The sequence below is a fragment of the Pseudopipra pipra genome, chromosome 7 (genome assembly GCF_036250125.1).
Source record: "Pseudopipra pipra isolate bDixPip1 chromosome 7, bDixPip1.hap1, whole genome shotgun sequence".
In the NCBI taxonomy this organism is placed as follows: domain Eukaryota; kingdom Metazoa; phylum Chordata; class Aves; order Passeriformes; family Pipridae; genus Pseudopipra; species Pseudopipra pipra.
In genome coordinates, this window is record NC_087555.1 from 14495262 (window position 1) to 14515120 (window position 19859).

The following is a 19859-nucleotide window of genomic DNA, read 5'->3' on the forward strand; positions in this document are numbered from 1 at the left end:
ACCAGAAGTATGGTGGCTTAGGAGAAAAACAGTCATTTTACAGTGGTTTAAAATTCTAATTTTGTAATAAAACCAAACAGTAATAGAGTGTATCAGCTGTTGTCTTGCACCATGATTCTATGTACAATGCAATTATCCTATCCAGCATCTTTAGGTTAAACTGAATTATTTTTGAGGTCAGCTGCTGCCATTTAATCTGCAGTTTAAATTCAGTGGATTTTAGACTGTGTTCCTGTTAAGTTCTCTTTCCACCCACCTTTTCAACTATCCTCTATTTTCTCATGACAGAAGTGGTAAACCACATGAACAGCAGAACGCAAACTGACCTAACTCTAGCATGAATACCATTGTGTTCTTCAATGCCAGAACAACTTTCCAAGCCAGTACATGTTGCAATACAACAAATATCTGTGTTATCACGTGGCAGAAGACTGCACCCCATGGGTATGGCAATCCTTCACATCTGTGCTGCTACTGAGGGCAACAAATGACTGAACTGCAACCCCAGCTACAATGGATTCACTGCAAACAGTTAGCTACTCCATTATATCTCAGTCCTCTTAAGGAAGTAGTGTATCTTAGCCACACCAGAGCAAACACTCAGAATCCTTACTACCAGTAGAAGCAGCAAAACCTATGGAGTATATTTCTTATTCCCCACTTCAATAATTACTCTTTTGCTATCATTCTGCAGACAGGTAGCTGGAGGCTGTATGTCAGACAATAGCTCTACATTGTTTTCTGTGGTGCTGATTGAAGATGCACCACGCTTCTAAAGCACAACTTACAAAGCAATGTATGTTTTGATAATACACCACAAGGCTGAACTGTGATAAACCCATTTGAGACCGGTATTTGTTCCCAGCCCCACCACACACACTCTGCAGACATGCCCTATGAGATCAGCAAGAAATCAAGAAGGAAATTTTTGATTTGTACAACAGCAGTAAAAGCAGAAAGAAGATGTGTGTGGTAATAAAATACCTTTCACCCATCACAACTTTCCAACTACTAAAAGAAGATGTTTATCTCTGAAACCTTGAAGCTTTCTAAGTCACAAGCCTAAGCTTTTCATTTATTTACCTGAAACTTACCTAGCTTTTGTGCAAGACAAATTTCTGTAACTTATCTGAATAATAATTCATACATAGAAACTGCATGCCTTGAAACTTCTGGAAGATAATTTCTCCGTGGCTTGAAATCCAAGAAGACAAAACTCAAGTTAGCCACTTCTCTTCACAGTAATAAATGGAAACAACTAGAGTTTCAACAAGGCTATCTTAAGGGTGTCATTGTGAGAGAAGTGTAAATCTAAGAATAAAAAAAAAAATATCACAAAACAAACAAACAAACAAAAACAAAACAAAACAAAACCAAAAAAATAAAGAATCAAAGAGTAAAAAAAAAATAAAAAGTTCTTTAGTTGATTGTCACAAGTTTATAGAGCCTAAGCTTGGACTTCTGAGCTCAATATATTATATAATAAAGGCCTGTGACAGCCATTCAAACCTGCAGTAATAAAAAAAAGTATTTTATTCCCATTAAATCAAATGTAGCTCAGAACACACAAAAGTGAAAATACTTCCTTGTTCCTTCCCTTCCTTAAATACCTCTGGTTTTCTTTAAAAAGAAAAACAAATATTAAAAAAAAACACAACCCAGCAAAATGACACATCACTCTTCAGGCCTCCTTTTTTTTTTTAAGACACTCTCGGCACAGTAATAATTGTTACAGTTCTTTAGAAAGAAAGAAAGACTGCCAGGCCTGAGCAGCGTAGTGTTTCTAACAGGTACCAAAAATAACCTCAAAACACACTCAAAACCATAACACACTAAACCTGCCTCCCACAAAACATCCAGAAGAGTGTTGTTCCCTTTTTTTTTGTTTTGTTTCTCAACAGAGTGCAATGCTAGAAAGAACAAAACACTTGCCAGGTAAACACAGTGTACAGGTCTACAGTATGCACAGCAATACTGGGACTAAACAGTGCCAAACAATTAGCAAGTTTCCCACGGAGTCCAAGATTTTAACACTTGCAATATAAATGTATAAACTCTAGCAAGGCATTCCTTAGACTTGGCAAACTAGCAAACAAGCTCTCAATGCTAACACAAACTTCAGCATTTAACAACACTGAAACAAAGCCAATAGCAGGGATGGATCTACTCTGAAGCCCTTCTGACAGACAGGACATTTTCCAAGGCAATGAAGTGAAAAGAAACTATAACCAAAATCTACACTAATTTGGGACAGGTTCTTGTCTTTGATATACTAGATTATCTAGATTATATATATATATACTAGATTATCTAGAAACTACAATAGCTTTCTTCAGTCTTTATGAAGACTCATTAAATGAACAGCAAAAATCCAATCCTATTTTGTTGTCAGTAATCATTTTGCCTATCAAGAAGGTCACGAGAAATGTTTGCTCCAGTATAACATTTTTTAAATTCATTAACAAGCTAATTAGTATTGAAGTCTTAGAGCTTACTCTAAATTAAATGAGAACATTTAACAGAAAACTGAAAGTCTTCAGCCCTCTGCCTATGGAATATTGGCACATTTATTCAAGGTTTCAAATCAACACTATTTATGTATTTATATAAAGTGTTGCTTTTAGATTTAGCAGTAACTTTCATTTCTACTAAGGCTTTAGGCAAAGAGACACAACTGGAAGGGCAAAACTCAGTCCAATTTTATAGCTGTGTTCAGGAAGTGTTAGTTGCTAAAAACAAAAGCTGGATCCACCCGAGGCTATTTGCAGTGTCACATTCCATGCTCTAAAGGCAAAAATTCCCTGCAGGGCAGTTTAGAGTCCGACCCTCAAACAAACCCGACTTGTTTGACAAGACAGTTGTTTGAAGTCGTTAAATTTAACATGCAGGCATCAAACAGCCAGCCCGGCCTGACTCCTGTGCGGAGCAGTCAATCAACCTTCAAAGTGGATTTCAGCTTAGAAGCACAACCATAAAATCTCACTGGCACTGGTATTATCGTAACTAATCCCCCATCCCCAAGCATTTTATTTAAAATAAGAACAATCCCTTGGTGTCAAGGCTGAACTAGACCTACAAAATGTAATGTTAGAAAATTAAACATGAAACACAGCCTTTGGATCATTGGTGAGTTTACTACTCTTAAAATTAACTGAAGTAGTCTGCATAATGCAGAATTGAAGAACATTTCTCAATACTGTTTGAAATAAACTATCCATTGGGGACTTAGGTGGTTTGTTTTAAGGGAGCTTTTTCTCTTCATGTTTTCAGAGATAAAAGGCTACACTTCCAGCATGAGAACTCCTAACAGCCTTTACTCTGAAATACGGTAGTGCTTATACTTTTTTGAACCTTTCATATCTGTAAAATGCCAAAATAAAACATGAAAAGCTTGGTTACAGCAGCAACACTATAGTTAGAACTAGTAAAAGACTTCAAGGTAAACCATTTTAAACTGGCTAAATTGCCTTGATAAATTCAATCAATCAGTTCTAATTATCAAGGGAATCACTTTTGGGCACAACTTTTCATTTTAATCAAAACATTGATTTTTGAACCAGCTGATCCAAAGGAAGCAAAGCTCCTGGCAAGTAATTATAAACCTCCTCTTTCAAAATTCACACAAGCATTCTGTTACATTTCCGGAATTAAAAGAAAAAAGGGATGGGGTGGTTTTATAAATGGAAATTGCAGTGCATCATGATAGAAACAATTATTTGGGGACAAGTTAAAAAAATCTCTTCAGCATAGAGATTTATACCAAAATAAAACCTATGGCTGCCAATCATGATAAAATTTAGTTCAAAACATTAAGTAAAATTCATTTCTTCTCTTTTCAAAACAAACAAAAAATATTTATAATCTTCCACTATTGCCTTAAGTTAAAGAGAGTCATCTGAGAACTGTTACTCATTTTCCTTTTTACGTCAGATCTCCAACAAAACTGGAAAAACAAAATGAAAGAATTTTCTTATTAAAATGGAAGTAAAGCTTCTATTTTTCTTTCTCTTGCCTTTTTGTTGTTATTGTTGTTTTTGTTACGGTTTTTGAATGACAACACAATTACAGCCTTGTAGCTTGGAACTGGCATGTGACTGATGCCATCCATGGGATGAATCTAGTTAAGCTGAACTCAGACTTCAGTGTCTTTACATTGCACTGGACAGAAAGTACCACTAGGCAAGTTCCATGCACAAGCTGGCATATGCTATTTCAGCCTTCAGAGTCCACTACACAGGGCACTTATCAGGAATTTACCATACTATGACATATTACATTCAATTAACATTGACTTTTCCCAAAGTTGACACAGTGGAAGCTGTATTTTAAGCCTAAGGAAACAAAAACCATCCTAAATAACTCAAAGGCAACTAAAATAACATGATGTCAAAAACCTATAGTGTCAAGATCAGCCTAAATTTAATGAAAATTCAAATTATAGATTAGGAAAGGTTTAGACTTTAACTCTTAATAGCTTTGAAACTCCAAGTTATGCCATTGTTTTACATAAGAAAAAAGCTGAGTTTTAGCCACCACACACATACAGTCAGCTTTTGCTTCAAGTTTTTAACTTTAAGTGAGAGAGACAATACAATTTTAATTCTGACAGAAAGGAAGCAGGATGGTGCTCCAACAGTAAACCACCAGCCTGCTATTTCACTATAACAACAGCTAAATATTGTCATGTCTTGTAGCACATAAAGACTGAGAATTTGTGTACAGCTTATCAAAAAAAGGTTTGTATTTGTTTCAAAGTGCCATGTGATTACTTCACACCAAATTTAACTAAAACAAGTTTTTATATCTTTAGCTATGGATTTAAATGTTTTGTTTTGTCTTCTCAGTCTTATCAGGCCTTACATGAACATTGTACTGCAGCTGAACTACGCACTGAAGGTATCATGGCCGGGCTTCGCAAACAAAGATTTGGGAAGGGCTCTACCCACACTTGCTACAAGCGTGCTGGTGGCTAAAAAGGCCAATATGAGATAGACAAGTCTGGTTGCAAAAGGCAGTGGAAAGACTCCTTAGGTGGTGTCGACAGGACACGATTCTTTCTGTGTTGTCTTTTCTCCTTGAGAGGATCCTGTGGGTGTTCTCAAAAGCATCAGCAGCGTTACAGATGGTGTGTCTCCAGACCTCCCGATTGGAGGCCAGAGTGGACCAGTTATGGTGATCAATATGGCCAAGGCTGAGATGTTGTTTCAGGGAGTTCTTGTATCTCCTCTTTGGGGCTCCTCTCTTGCAGCAGTCTGTGGCAAGTTCACCATAAAGCAAGATCTTAGGGAGGCGGTGGTCTTTAATCCTTGAGACGTGTCCTGCCCAACACAGCTGAGTTCTCAGCAACATGGCCTCAATGCTTGTGACTGCTGCTTGCTCTAGAACAGATGTGTTGGTCACAAAATCTGACCAGTGGATGTTTAGGATTGTACGGAGGCAGCGTTGATGGAAGCGTTCTAAGAGTCGCAGGTGGTGGCGGTAGATGACCCATGATTTGGATCCATATAAGAGAGTAGACAGCACAATGGCTCTGTAAACACTGATCTTTGTACTTTTCTTCAGGTGTTTATTCCACCAAACTCTTTTATGGAGTTTTCCAAAAGCTCTATATGCCTTTGCTGTTGTCTATCTCTCCATCAATCTTACCACCCAAGGAGATGATGCTACCAAATCAGTCCAGCACTGAAGGTATACACTGAAGGTATATAATTTAACCCCCCCAAATCTACTTTTCAGAAGCACGCTTAAGAAAACCCTCAAAAACTATGGCATAGCAGAACATGCGTTACTTGTGCAACTGCTGTTTGCCATCCACTGCATTTCTGCTGCTTTGGTTTTTAAACAATTAGCACAAGCAAATAATGAGATCAGATTCCTGCAAATAACACCCTTGTTCTCTATATTCTGCTTTATTCCCAAGAGCTTTACCCACCCACTACTGTGAATGCTGCATGGTCCTGTGGAGAAAAAATTTTATGTAGTCACATCTGAACCATTGGACTCCTTGCCATTTTTGAGACTTCTTTTTGTAATTTGGGTTATTAGACACAGTAAATACTAAAGGAGCATCCTTCTCATCATTTTCTTTCCCAAATTTCAAGTTTGCCCTTTAAAACATATGAACACTACAGATCTAACAACAATTGTTACTTAATATAAAAAAACAGGAACATCAAAGAAAACCTTTTTCCTCCTTGCTTTTCAGTACATGATAAGCCATTTAGCCTACAGTTCCCATGAGGCTCCAGTCATTTATCAGGAAAACTGTTAATTCCAGCTAATCCTAAATTCAGTCAAAGCACAGGTAAACAAATACCAGGTTTTATATAATTGAGTGCATTAGCCAAACATTTGACAGACTTGGAAGGGCAACTCACGAGCAGCCTGCAACTACCACAACCACTTTCTACAAAACTTGTGAGGATTACATCACTGGAAACTCTGGGCTAATGCCCAACATATACTGTTGGTGAACATTTCTATCACTTCCACAGAAACCAAGCATTTTCTCATTTGGCATGATGCTTTATGAATCAGTTTCAGTAACTTTGAAAACTCTGTTCAGTTACTAAATTCTATTTCCACATTATAAGTGAAATTTGGCAGTAAACCACGGAAGGTATATTTTCCCAAAATTATTATTAATGTTAAAAGAATAATCTTGCTATCTTATTCAAGAAGTCAAACTCAAACTACTTCATTTTCACTTGGCTTTTTATAGACTTTTCTGGCATTTGCCAAATTCTACTTTCCAGTGTGAGTGCTACTTTTTCAACCTCAGCCTTCACTTTCTTAACAGTTTTTAAACATCTTATGGGATACACCTGTAGATTCTTAGACAGATTCTGGTGAATGGTAACTGGCAATAAAAAGACTACAATTCTCCCAACATTAATAATTAAAAGCAAACTAATTCACCGTTTTCATTCGGACTTTGGAAATACATCCTCAAAAATTTGTCTTCATCCCTATCTGCTCCTCCCTGCCCCCCACCTCTTTCAGCCTAAAAGCTGGAATTACTAGGACTGGTTATTTAAATAAAAGTGTATTTTCTATGTTAAATTGCTATGTTTATATAATTAAAGGTTTGCCATTTGATTTGATTTTATGCTCTCTTTGTGTTATGCAAGAGTAGTATTTAACCTTTTTTTTTTTTGAGGTTTTGTTTGTACCTCCCTCAGATATCCTTCAAATAAAGCATTCAAAAACCTTTAAAGCCTTTGGAATTTAGGATCTTAAATATCTTCTCTGTTTTAAGATATGTTCTGCATTTACATATTAGTATAATTAGCCATTCCTAAAGTTAAATTTAATTCCTAGTTTTACATAGCCATAGTTAGCAGTGTTACTCAATGGTCAAACAACTATTTAATGCCACTTATTTCCACTGCTTACTATAGGCAAATGCAATCCTCAATCATAAATTAGACAAACAGATTATCGTAAATGCTTTGAACATCAGAGAATGCATCAACATACAAATATTTCACCAGCATAGACATCTCACAGCTAATGTTTAGATTTGCAGGTGCCTGGAGAAGCCTTATTGAGATGTCAAACTTAACACAGTGTTTATGAGGAGAATAATCAAGTATAGCTTTAATTTCTCAGTGTTTCCTGTTGCATCACCCATCGTCCTTCACAGCAGCCTCCCCATTTAGTAGAAGATAAAGTAGAAAAGCTAGGCCTGAACAAATTGCTTTTAAGGAAAAAAAGATGCTTATCTGGACTGCTGAGATGTGTATGTTTTGGTTTTTTTCCCTACTTACATATATATCCTTCAGCAAGAAAAGTTCAGTAATTAGGGAAGCTCTTCTCTCTTCTATAGCAGCTGTTTAACCTTTCTGAAGCCTGTAAATATTTTAACAGTATCTATTGACAGCATTTGGATTCAGGCATTAAGCTACAGTGCTGTTCCATGGGCAGCTGGCAAGCCTTTCTGCCATTTCAGTAATCAGCACAAACATGCTGCATCTTTGAGTCAATTCTGCAATATTCTTTTATCAGGACACATGCCATCCCCAGATCTGCCAAACTACTCAAGGTCAAAGTGCCATAACTCAGATACCACACAACAGCCCAGAGTTTGTTAAATTCACTCTTATATTAGCACATCAACACACAGACCCAGAAGGCTGTGTTTCTAGCTTTGTGATAAATCATTCCATTTAAGAGACACTTGATTCTTTTGTGTCAGTAAAAGCTTGATCTGAAAAACATTTGTTGGCACATTCAGAAATGGATGTTTCTCACCAATTCTGTAAAGCACTAATCCATAAACCCATAGACATGAGGGAATTCTAACCTCATGCTGGACACCAGTAAAGCCCTAAATCTGACAAGAAAAGCATGGAGGAACCACAGACTCTTCTTCACATAGAAGCAGCAGCTACTTCTAGATATGTATTGCCAAATATATTACAGAATTATAAACAAAAATAATTTCTTCATAGCTTGTAAAATGTTATGGCTCTCTTACTTCTATGTCTGCTTAGGTTTATCTGCTGCCTCATTTCAACCTGCAGTCTGCATCCTCTGTATCAGAGTACCTCTTCTGTGTCTGAACAATTACCAGCACAAGGTCACCCAGGCCCATAATTAAGGAAGGAAACAGCTACTCAAGAGACTAATGTCTCATATATTCATGTCGATTATTTATATGAAAAGTTCTATATTTGTAAATGTCAGAATTATATTAGTTCTTGGACTAGGAGACATCTCTTTAAATAGCAGACAGTAAATTCAGAATTGAAGACCGACTGTTCTTGTTTATCTATATCCACCCTTAGTTCAGCCTCGCATAAATAAAGACAGAACACTGATAATTTCACCAAGACAGGGCCACAAGTGACTTGTGACATGATCTTCTACAAGTAACACTCCCTAAGAATGCAGAGATTTATTTAAAACTTATCTACAGAAAAGGTATCTTAGACAGCAACTGTTTAATAAAACTTCACTCACCAGTTTTAGCAGAGGCATGAATTTCCATGACAGTGACTTACAAAAAACTTTTACTGACCATTTGGTTTGCTCAAGCATTCATCCAGCTGTAAACTGAATACTTCTTTATATACTATAACAAAGGCAATACATAGCGATGGGATAGGCAACAATGCCAAATCAGCAATTGCACAAGGAAGACAAGGGCAAGCCAAGTCCAGATGAGATCATACTTGGGATGCAAAGGTCAGTGTTTCACCCAGTGCTTACAGTTTAACTCCAAAGATTATAGTCTTGTTGAATTACATGCATCTCACCACAACTAAGCATAATGTTGCTAAACCCACATTTCTTTGAGAAACAACTGCAGCACTACTTGGGTGAACAAATCCATTTCAATTATACTACATCATGCAGCCCTACAATAGTCATATCTAAAGTCACAACTGATCTGATAATAAACTTTTTTAGTTTATTTACAAATACTCTCCAATTTTATACAGGGACAGAGTTTAAAAATCTCTTATAACACCTTTAACATAAACTGATGAACCACCCCTTGTAATTTCATTATAGTCTTCCCAAAGTTATACATTTGCTGTCACTCGCTGAACATGACATTAAATGCCCCAAATTCTTCATGTAGCTAAGTGAGGGATTCAGTTGAACTGCAAAATATTTTCTGGCAGGTAATACCTTGTAAAACAGTAGTGAAGGGACAGTGACGATAGAGCGGGATGCTTTTTGTCAGTAACAGCCTGCTAGTTGGTCAGCTTAGCAAGACCATAACACCACAGAGGATACTAGTCCCTTCTTGCTCCCAGTCAACCTTTTTCACTAGCAAGATTGCCCTCTTTTTATGTTAGTTTTAGCCCAGCACAAGGTGGCTGATGCTAATGGAAGCCCGCCAAAGGAACACATAAATTTACAAATCAAGGTCAAATTTATCTCAGTTCTATGTACTATGTTAGGATTAAGACACAGTAACAGGAAAACAATTTAAATTATTCTCTTTCAAAGACTCTTCACTTAGGGCATAGAGTAAACATTAATTTAAATGACCTGCCTACTCCTCAAAAAGAAAATGAAAGTTTAACTCAAGCCAATTAAATGTTTATATGTTAAAGATTCAGCTTCTAAGTATTTACATTACAATGGTCTTCCAAAGGTAGAGACAGCCCTGTGATGACAGCAAAGCACTGCTGGCACCCCACAGTGGGCAGCAATTCACTCACCACAGTGGCCTGCACCTAACAGAAATCATGGTTTCGCCCAAGACCACTTAATTTCTCATTCAAGTCTCTTCCTTATTCCTATACAGCAGCCTATAAGGATCCCAGATGGGGAAAAATATAACTCAAAGTAACAGGACTTCAACCACTTCAGGACATTTTTAGGCTAATGTATATAGTCGTTTATTGTTTGGGTTTTTTCTATCCAGTTTTTGACCTAATACTGAAAAAATGTTCTCCTATAGAAAAGTACTGCATTTATTTCTGTGCTATAATATTAAATTAGAAGATATTTATAACATAGAGATATCCTCACTATACCAGAGAGAAAACTATAACATTTATCTCAATACAATAAATTCTGTAAAAACAAATAAGAGATACAGCACAAGGTAAGAAAGCACATTTAAGATGACAGCTTATGCACAAGTCAGCTGCTCTTTACACAGCCAGGGATGTGACTGTCTCAGCTCTCTGCACTAGTAAAGAGCAGAACATTATGATTAGATTTATGACTGCTAACACAGAGTCCTGACTGTACCAATGACACTAAGGTTGAATGTTCCTTCTTTGAAATGAGAAGCACAGGCTACAAGCTGGCTGGAGAACAGTCTCAGAGGTTTCCTTTCAAACCATTATATCATCACACGAAAAGACAGCGTTTAAATGAAATCAGGACTATACTGAACACGAGAGTGTAAGAGAAAGCTCACAACCATTGCAATACAATGAAAACTTAAGATCTGATGTGCATATGGCAGCTAAATGCTTGCATTTATGCTTTTGAAACCCCTTCTGAAGGCAATTGGGATTTTTTCTTTGATAGATGAAAAAAATCTCAATATGAAAGGGTATCTGGCTACTTTCTGAATAAAATGAAAAATACTAGAAATCCTGATATGCTTTATGTTTAAGAGTCTGAAATACCTACCAGGTATTTTGTTTTGGTTTTTTTAACACGTAGTTAAAATCTTACAGATAAGACAGAGGTTGGATCTCTTTAATTTGAATCTGCAGTAATAGTTACTTCAGAGGATTGTAAAACAGAAATATATTTTCTATGCTGATATATAATTAATATCTATTAAAAGGTTAATCAACCAATATTACAATAGCAATATTACAATAGTAATATTATTACAGCCATAATGGTCTAAGGCAAAACTGGTGGATTACCTCAGTCACATCAACATGAAAAAGTAAGAGACATGTGTGAAAGCAAGTCCTTTCCTGAGACTGCTTCAATTAACCTAATAGAGCTCTTCTCCTGCTGTACACTTACACTAGGTAAAGCATTTTCAGATATCTGCTCTACATGCACCTAAATGAGAAGTGTTCCATGCTCTTCTGTAGGTTATTGAAGGCTTTGAACTGACAATCGACTGGAGAAAATTTTTCTTAAGTGACTTCTATAGAAATGACCTGTGCTATCTATTCTATACAATTTTGTTAAAATACATACATTTCAACACTTGGCTGAGAAGACAGCAGTTTACATCCATTTCAATATTTAAGTGAATAACAGCATTGTACATTAACAGATCACTGAACAGAAAAAAAACCCCAACAACCACAAAACCATTTGAAACTGAAAATTACCAAAAAAAAAACCACACCAGGAAGTTGCAAAGTTTTCTCTTTGCATAAAGTTTAACATCAACATTAAAATAAACCAAACTGAAACAAACAAAAAAAACCAACCAAAAAAACCCCCAAACCAACAAAAGACTCAAGGCAAGAAGAGCTCGGACTGTGAACAATACAATGTGACGATATAACCCCAGTGACAATTCTAAACTTAACTAAATTTAATGAAGTTTTAAACTGCTTCCATGAAATATCAGAAGCATCATAAATCAAGTGTGGCTACTACTTCCATCTTACACAGTAGACTGTAGTCTGTAGCTTTTAGGGGAACAAAAGCAGGAAAAAATCCAAAACCAAATCCCAGCCTTAGATTAGAAACTGCCAGATGAAAAACAATTGAATACCAGCTAAAAACAATCTCTTGCAGCCACTCAAACATTATCTCGAAAAGAAAGAAAAACCAGAAAAATTAAACCACCTCGTACATGGTGTCTTCCAAAGATGTTTCTGCAGAGACCTTTGTTACATGCTGCTGTCTGCTCAAATATCCAATTGCTCAACTGCACAGGAGGCAATGAAAATAGAGAAATACCTTCCTGATGTTACTTTGCACAAAAGTAAGTGTTGCAACTGGCATCTAATGCTGCCAGAGATGTCAAGTGATCACAAAGAACAAGAGTCATGACCCAGGATAGATGGCAAGATGGTAACACAGCATTATCCAGCACTTTAAAGCTGTTAAAAGCCTTGTGCTCTACGACAGGGTGCTATATTTAACAGACTATCATGAGGCACCCGATTATCAGAAGACAAATAGGACTATTTATTAGCAACAATTTGAAGCATCACAAAGGAGGAGCTTGGATTTCACTGTTTCTTTAGTTAACAAGGCTGCAAAAGCTAAAGCCACATAGGTGAGATTTGTGGCACAATAAATTCCCACTTTACTCAATTGAAACTCTCCAGCAGTTTCTCTAGTTTGAAGAAATGGCCTAGCTTTCTTTCCCAGGATGCCACTGACAACAAAATCATGACAGTGCAACATATAAGACATGGTATTACACTTCACTAGGCCGTCCCAGGTATAAAGAGATTTTTCCCTAAACCACTACATCCTGTCACTGGTAGTTATTTATTGCTGCATCTTCCCACTGTGCAAGATGCTCTGAGGAGAACAAAGCATAAGATACAGATGTTACGAAAACATGACTAAACAAACTCTTTGCATTAAGGCTTCACATCATCTTGCATCCCAAGACCTAGCTTCTTCAGCTGCTCTTAACTTCACCAAGCTTAATGCAATACTCTTATGCTGCATGCCTGCCTCAAGCAGAATAAGGTATCATTTTAACCTGAGCAATGCAGGAACCTGCTTTTAGAAAAAGTGAAGACTCCTTTTTCGGAAACACTCCAGTTGCCTTCATATTTTGAAGACAAGCTATTTTATTTTTAAAATATGTTTTGCTATTTAGGAATAAGTCCTTATCAACATACGAATCCACCTAATTATGCCCACATTGTGTGGGGTTGGAAGAAAAAAAGGCCAAAAAAAGTCACTGATAGCTAATAAGGAGACTGCATATATGAAAAGATGATTTTTTTTTAATAGACCATCTTCCATCACCTGAGATTGGACTAGACTGGACGAATCATTCCCATAAAGAAACTGAACATCCTCTAAGTAATCTAAACCACACATTTTAACTGGCAAACTTGCTGCTAGCATGCAAACAACATGGAGATGGAAAGCATACAATGAATGAAAGGTTCCAGCCAAGGGGGAGAAGGTTCAAGACAGACAAAAGACCTGTATAAAGAATAAGGGAGGAAAGAGCCAAAGAACAGCTAAGCAAAGAAATTCAGAGCTTGGCTCATCTCAGCAGCCTTAGTATCTCCCAAAGCTGAGTAAAGCCTGGATTCTTGGGAGTCTGTTCCAAGCGTCTGTATTCCTCTCACATAGATGAACTCACTGGCAAAACATCCATCTCCTCCAGTGCTACTTCAGTTCTTAATGCCAGTATCATTATTACATTGGTTTAAAACGCGAAGGTCTACACAAATATGTTCCAGTCCAACAGATCACCCACACAAGGAGCAATAAGAACTGATACCATGCTGTTCTGTTTGCACTAGTTTTATTTTTAACTACATATGGAGCATTAAGGTTGCAAACTCATACAAAAATTAGGAAAAGTTACAATTAAGACTGCTTTGTGCACTTGTGTGAACATGGTCTGTACTTAACATCTCACATTTTATGCTCTTGAGATGGGCATTCTCTAGAAATGAACTGGGAAGAACAAGAGAAGGATTGTTATACCCTTAATCTCCTACTGGCTTGGAGACTTAAAGAAACTGAGATACAAATGAGACTGCAAAAAAGCAAAACAAAACCAGGAAATAAGGCCACCAAAAGCTACTCTTGCCACTGACACTGAGCTCCTATATGACCGCAGACCAGCCCTTTCCTCTACCTTTACAGCTATTTTTTGTATGTTTCTTATTTTACAGTTATCTATGTAGATAATCTGCAATCCAATTTGTGTATATACTCAGCATACCCGGTGGCAATTAGGACATGTGCTTTAAATACGTGAATTGCTTTGCACTATAAAATGCAAATGGAGACAGGACTGCATTTTAATAACATTCCTGCCAGGTGAAGGAAATCCATTACTAATGGAATACTTAGATGTTATGGCAATAACTGGCAAAGGCAGACTCTGGAGCAACTTAATAAATCTGCTCCTAGGGAAGGCTTTTGCTAATAAAGTTTAAATGAAACTGGAACTGATGAGAATACAGAAAGCATAAAGCTAAATACTAGAAAACAGTGAATTAAATGAATACAGTACATCTTAATGAGCTACAAAGAATTATGTGAATGTATGCATTCACATAGTTAAAATATATTGCTACAGTAACTGCTTAAACTGAGCCATGAACACTGTGCAATTCATACCTCAGACCAAAAAAAGGACAACCTGAACAGCAAATCACAAGATGAGGTTGTAAATAGCCTGTGAAGTGCAGTTAAATCCTTACAGCAGCTAGCCAAGTCTATGCAACTTCTAAGAAAAAAAATGTGCTAAAAAGATGTTACAGATACATTTTTAAGTACTCGACTTCCAAACAAAAGAGGATGAAAACACACAAACAACCCTCCCACTCCCCCCAATATTTACCTTACTGCAGTAAAGCATCCAAAGCTCATACAGCCTCTCTCGGGATGCCATTCCTTCCCTTCCTCTTTCCGTCGATACCAGCTACTTTAGTTCAAGATCCTACCATGCTCAGTTCCCAGGTGCTCTTTCCGCAGTTTTGCTTTATTATTACAGTTATATCATAACCTGAGAAGAAGTCAAGGGTGAAAACAACAGGGTCTCAGCCTCTCCTTTTCGAGTAGATAACGAAGCACAACACAGGCAACTGCAGATAAATGTCAAGCATGTCCGTTCTTCGCCAGCGCCACTTCGGTTTTAATCTCTGAAAGTGAAAACATATCCTTCAGGCCTTTGGTGAAGGGAGGAAAAAACAAATCCGCACTCAAAGCCCGCAGACAGCGGCGGGAATGGGGCGGCGGCAGGTCACAGCGCTTTCCTCTCCGGCACTATCACCCCAGGACAGAGAGCTCCGGCTTTCGCTGTTCCTGGCGCTTTCTCGTCTTTGCGGAGAGGCAGCGGGGGGGAACCGCAGGGCTGCCGAGCGGGGCCGCGGGCAGAGGCAGCGGGTACGGCCGCTCCCGGCCCCGGCCCGGCAGTGACAGCGCCGCCGCCGCCCTTCTGCCGCCGCCCCCGGGCTCCGCGGCCGCCCCGCACCCCGGCGGGCCCCGCAGAGCAGCGGCTGCCCCGGCACAGCCGCCGGCCGCGGCCCTTCCCGGCCCCCGCGCTGCCTTGTCGCCCGCTCCCGGCCGGGACCGACCGCCCCGCGCCGCCACCTACCGCGCCCCCGGCCTCCCGCAGCTACCCCCGCGGTACCGCGGCCTCTCCCGCAGCCTCCCCGGGCCGCGGCGGGTGGCGGCCGGGCAGGAGGGGCCGAGCCTCGCCACATCGCCCGCCCCGCCCCGCCCGCGCCCCCGAACACGCCCCGGGCCGCCGCCGAGGGGCGGGGAGGCCGCGAGCGCCATCTTGGCTGCGGGCGGGGCAGCGCCCGGCGGGGCGGGGAGCGGAGCCCCACGGCCCAGACCCGGGGTCGGCCGCGGCGCCTCGCCCGGCGAGCGGGCGGTCCCTGCCAGGCGGGGCGCCCCTCTGCCACACCGCGAGCGTGCCCGTAAAAGAATCGGCATTCGCAGTCCTTGCGGGACAGAGCACCTCAGGAAAGGCTCCGTACTGCTTTGCTTCACAAGGGGGGACTTCATTAATGTGTATAAATATCGTAAGGGGCGGGGCCAAGAGGACGGAGCCAGGCTCTGCTCGGTGGTGCCAAGCGCAGGAGGCAATAGGCACAAACTGATGCACAGGAAGTTCCACCCGAGGAAGAACTTCTTTACTGTGCGGGTGACCGAGCACTGGAACAGATTGCCCAGAGGCGCTGTGGGGTCTCCCTCGCTGGAGATAATCAAGAACCGCCTGAATGCAATCCTGTGCCATGGACAACCCTGCTTGAGCAGGGAAGTGGGACCAGATCGCCCACTGCGATCCCTTCCAACCTGGCCCATTCTGTGATTCTGATGAAGGTTACCAGCCCATACAGGTGTTTTACACGTGCTCCAGAGCAGCCCGCCAGCATAACCTCCAGGGCGTGGATATATCCATGCATCCAATCTGCTACCGCTGTAAAGCAGCCCCCTACCTCGTATGCAGAGCTTGCACAGGACTAAGGAAAGATTTTTAAAATAAGTTAGATTTCCACAGGAGAAATGTGAAAAGACATTCATCAGCTTACCATCAGCTTATTCATCGAGTGTGGCCCTGCTCAAGCACACTGGCACACACTAATCCTGCCAAGGTACTGCACTCCAGAGAAGGACTCTCCTCCTGCTCATTCAATAACAAGATCATTTTACTGTGACATGCAGAGGAGTGGGCTTCCCTCCATGTCCATCTGTGCCCTTAGAAAGCGAGGCTGGAAATTACTGTTGTGTCAGATTCCAAAGCAGGGAGGAGGAGATTTAATGAGACCTGGGCCATCTCCCTAGTTTGCTGGGAGAATCACAGTCCTGCAACCTCTGGCCACAGCCCTGGTCTTTCTGTCACTGGGTCGTCTCCTCACCTGGGTGAGTCCCCTCCAGTTCCATGTGATAAAGCATTCATTGCCATTCATTGCACAGTTGATTACTTTGCAGGGGACTTTTACAGCATTGCAATGATTTCATGCAAGGTTTGGAAATCCTTTGCAAAGAACTTGTCTGTGCAACATGATTATATTGTCTGCTGCAAAAATTTTCTAGGGATGGATAAGTATCACCAATAACCCAAAGACAGTCTGAGATATGGTCCTGCAATAGGCCTTTGCATATTTGTCTTGTTTTTAAAAAATCAATGAGGTTTCCCTGGAAAAATTTAAGAGCTAATCTGTGTTCAATGTTATATCACATGGATCAGCAGTGTGGGAGTGGGAGAAGTATCTTTTACTGCAATATCTAAACATAGTTCCTAGCACAGTTGGAGGGACACTGACAAAAATGAGACGATAAAATTATTTTTAGTCGTGTGATACATGTGCTCTGGTACTTGCTGCTAGCCACAATATTCTCCTGCCTTAAGGCTGTAACATAATTTTTTCCATCAAGAAAAAAATAAGAGTTCAGAGTCTAGCTCTGTCCCCAGGGCAGGATCTGCTATGCTTAAACCACCCTAGACTCCTCTGGTGAACAGCATCCAGGAAAAAGAGAGTGCCTGCCTCCTCCCTGATGGTCTTATCTCAGGGCTTGAGCTACTGCTGGGAGTTCCTCCCTAAGAGCCAACCTGCATCACCTTGGAAGCAAATGCAAACCGTTATTATGTGCCCCTTCCACAGTAATGTGGCAAAAAGAAGCTTTTTGTAGCATGTCTTTTATCAAATCTTTTTACAGCCTTTTCTAGACTAAATAACAGCCTGTTTCAAACTTCTCTTACAACTTGCTCCCTTTGAAGAAGTCAGGCCCAAGCAAACTCACGTACAAACACCGATCCTCCCTTCAGATATTGCTCTGCTTTTTTGCACTGCTGATTCTTGCAAGTGACAGCAGCTGCTCCTACACACATAAGTCCTGCAACAGGCTTCAATGAATCAACACAAAAACGTCCATTGATAGAAATGGGAGACTCCTCCCTTGTGAAATGCTGCTGCCCCCGTAATTAGGGTGCTCCCGGGCTATAAAGCAGCCATTTTTCCCTCTGCTGGAGTTGTAGTGAAGCAGTTATTTTAGTGAGCCTAGGCAATCACTGCTGCCTGTGTTATTGCCTTATATAGGTGCTCTAGGTGGAAAGTAAAACATTTGTGTTTTGCAGCAGGACAGTCTGTTCCACAGGTGTCATACAGAGTGGGTGGTCTCCGGGTCTGACTTTCTAGAGGTTTTCCCAAGCCAGATAGTTCACTGTAAGGTTGTTAAGGTGGCTTTGGATGTCTGCATTGCTGGGTGTAGGTCAAGTTTAGACTCTCCCTGTCTGTACAAACAGACATTCAGTATTCACTGAGTTCTTTTCTCACACAGAAATATGAGCAATAATGAGAGATGTCAGTGGAAAAAGATGGGTTACAGCTTTGTCTCTGCAGGTGTAGTGTAATTGTAGGTGAGTTTTTATATCTGTATACTTACCTTCATAGAGACTTGGCTAAGGATATGGAAATCAAAGAATGGAGGAAGATGTAAAGAGAAGCATTGCCAGCTAGGTATGGGTACTTTAAAATGTGACCGTATATGGATAAGTTCGGCTGGGAAAGTTAATTGCTAGACTTTTCATCAACTTCTCTTCCATAATTATGTATTAATTGTTTCATGGGCCTTAAACTGTCAGGTAGACAGTGTTCATTTGTATTTCCTTGTTCCTTAGCTGCTGTCTTGTGATCTGTTTACAACAGTGGTTATTTCTCAGCCTTTGTTTTTTATTAGTGGGTTTTTAATTTCTCTCGTCAGTAGCTGTGTATTAGTAACTCAGTCATCTTACTAGGGACTGAACTTGCCAGTCAGCAAGTTCTGGTAACAGAATGGGTGTGAATAAGGAGAAAGCATGAATTTTGGGTTAAGGAAAGGTTTAACAAAGGAATGGACTGCATTGGATTGCAACTTTGAGTCCGGGAACCTCTGAAGTGGCAGGAAAAACCACATACCTTTTAGTACTACTTTTATTAAACTATACCTATTTTCTGTAGAAACAAACAAAAAAGACAAAAAAAAATCTGTATTTGACTTTTAAATATTCTCAAACCTTTTGTTTGGCCCTAAGGCTTCTACTGAGACCATGCCCCAGACCAACATAAATGATCCTGAGATAAGGCGAAGCTTTCAGCTGAGGTTTTTCTTGATGTCTTAGAGCTAATGCTTTGTCTACCAACAATGAAGACCCAAAATAGAAATGGACTTGGAAATTAGCTTAGAAATGAACCTACCCCTCAATTCTTCCATCTTTCTATACAAACAGACCCCTGCACAGAAGCAAGGATTAATCTTTACAGTCTAAGTAAACAAATGGTCTTGTGGCTGTGTGTAAAGCTTCCACTATCAAAATACCTTGTGCTGTATGTAAGGAATTAGAGTTTTGTGGGTGCTAGTTTCTAGACATTCAAGCCAAATTAACTTGAGACTGGATTTGGTGTGGCTATTGGAAAGGGGCAAGATGGCCCTTGCAAGATGCCAGGGTCTCTGTGATGGTGTTTTGTTGAGGGTAGCACAGAATCAGCTGCCTTGAGTTTCTCTGGCTACAATTGCCAGATGAGTGTGCAATTCTGTTAGCTAAATCAGCAAACTCAGTGTTTAATTTTCCTTCTGTCACTGTATTCATATTGTACCTCAGGTAGTTCAGGGCTTGTTAATTGTTTGTAAAATTTGAAAATGGAAAGGAATTTGTTTGCCCCTTGACATATAAACCGATATCTAGGGATTGTAGTTGTTTCTTTCAAAAGTGTTGGAGACTGGCCACAGCTAAAGCTGGGAGGTGATGGTTTGGCTAATAGCAT

General features: G+C 39.9%; 1 protein-coding gene across 5 annotated transcripts in view; it reads right to left on the reverse strand.

Annotated features, from left to right (window-relative positions):
- Positions 1-15790, reverse strand: part of NBEAL1 (neurobeachin like 1) — an 85166-nt gene extending 69376 nt beyond the window's left edge. The window contains exons 1-2 of one of the 5 annotated variants that reach the window (XM_064660662.1): positions 15704-15790; positions 14948-15248 (exon numbers count right to left, since the gene is read on the reverse strand). In XM_064660662.1, the coding sequence (XP_064516732.1) occupies positions 14948-14998 (51 nt within the window). In that variant the 5' untranslated portion in view covers positions 14999-15248; positions 15704-15790. Of the gene's footprint in view, positions 1-8964; positions 9480-14947; positions 15249-15703 lie in introns of those variants that run through there. The other 4 variants (XM_064660663.1, XM_064660664.1, XM_064660665.1 and 1 more) reach the window with 4 other exon arrangements.
- Positions 15791-19859: the final 4069 nt, after the last annotated feature.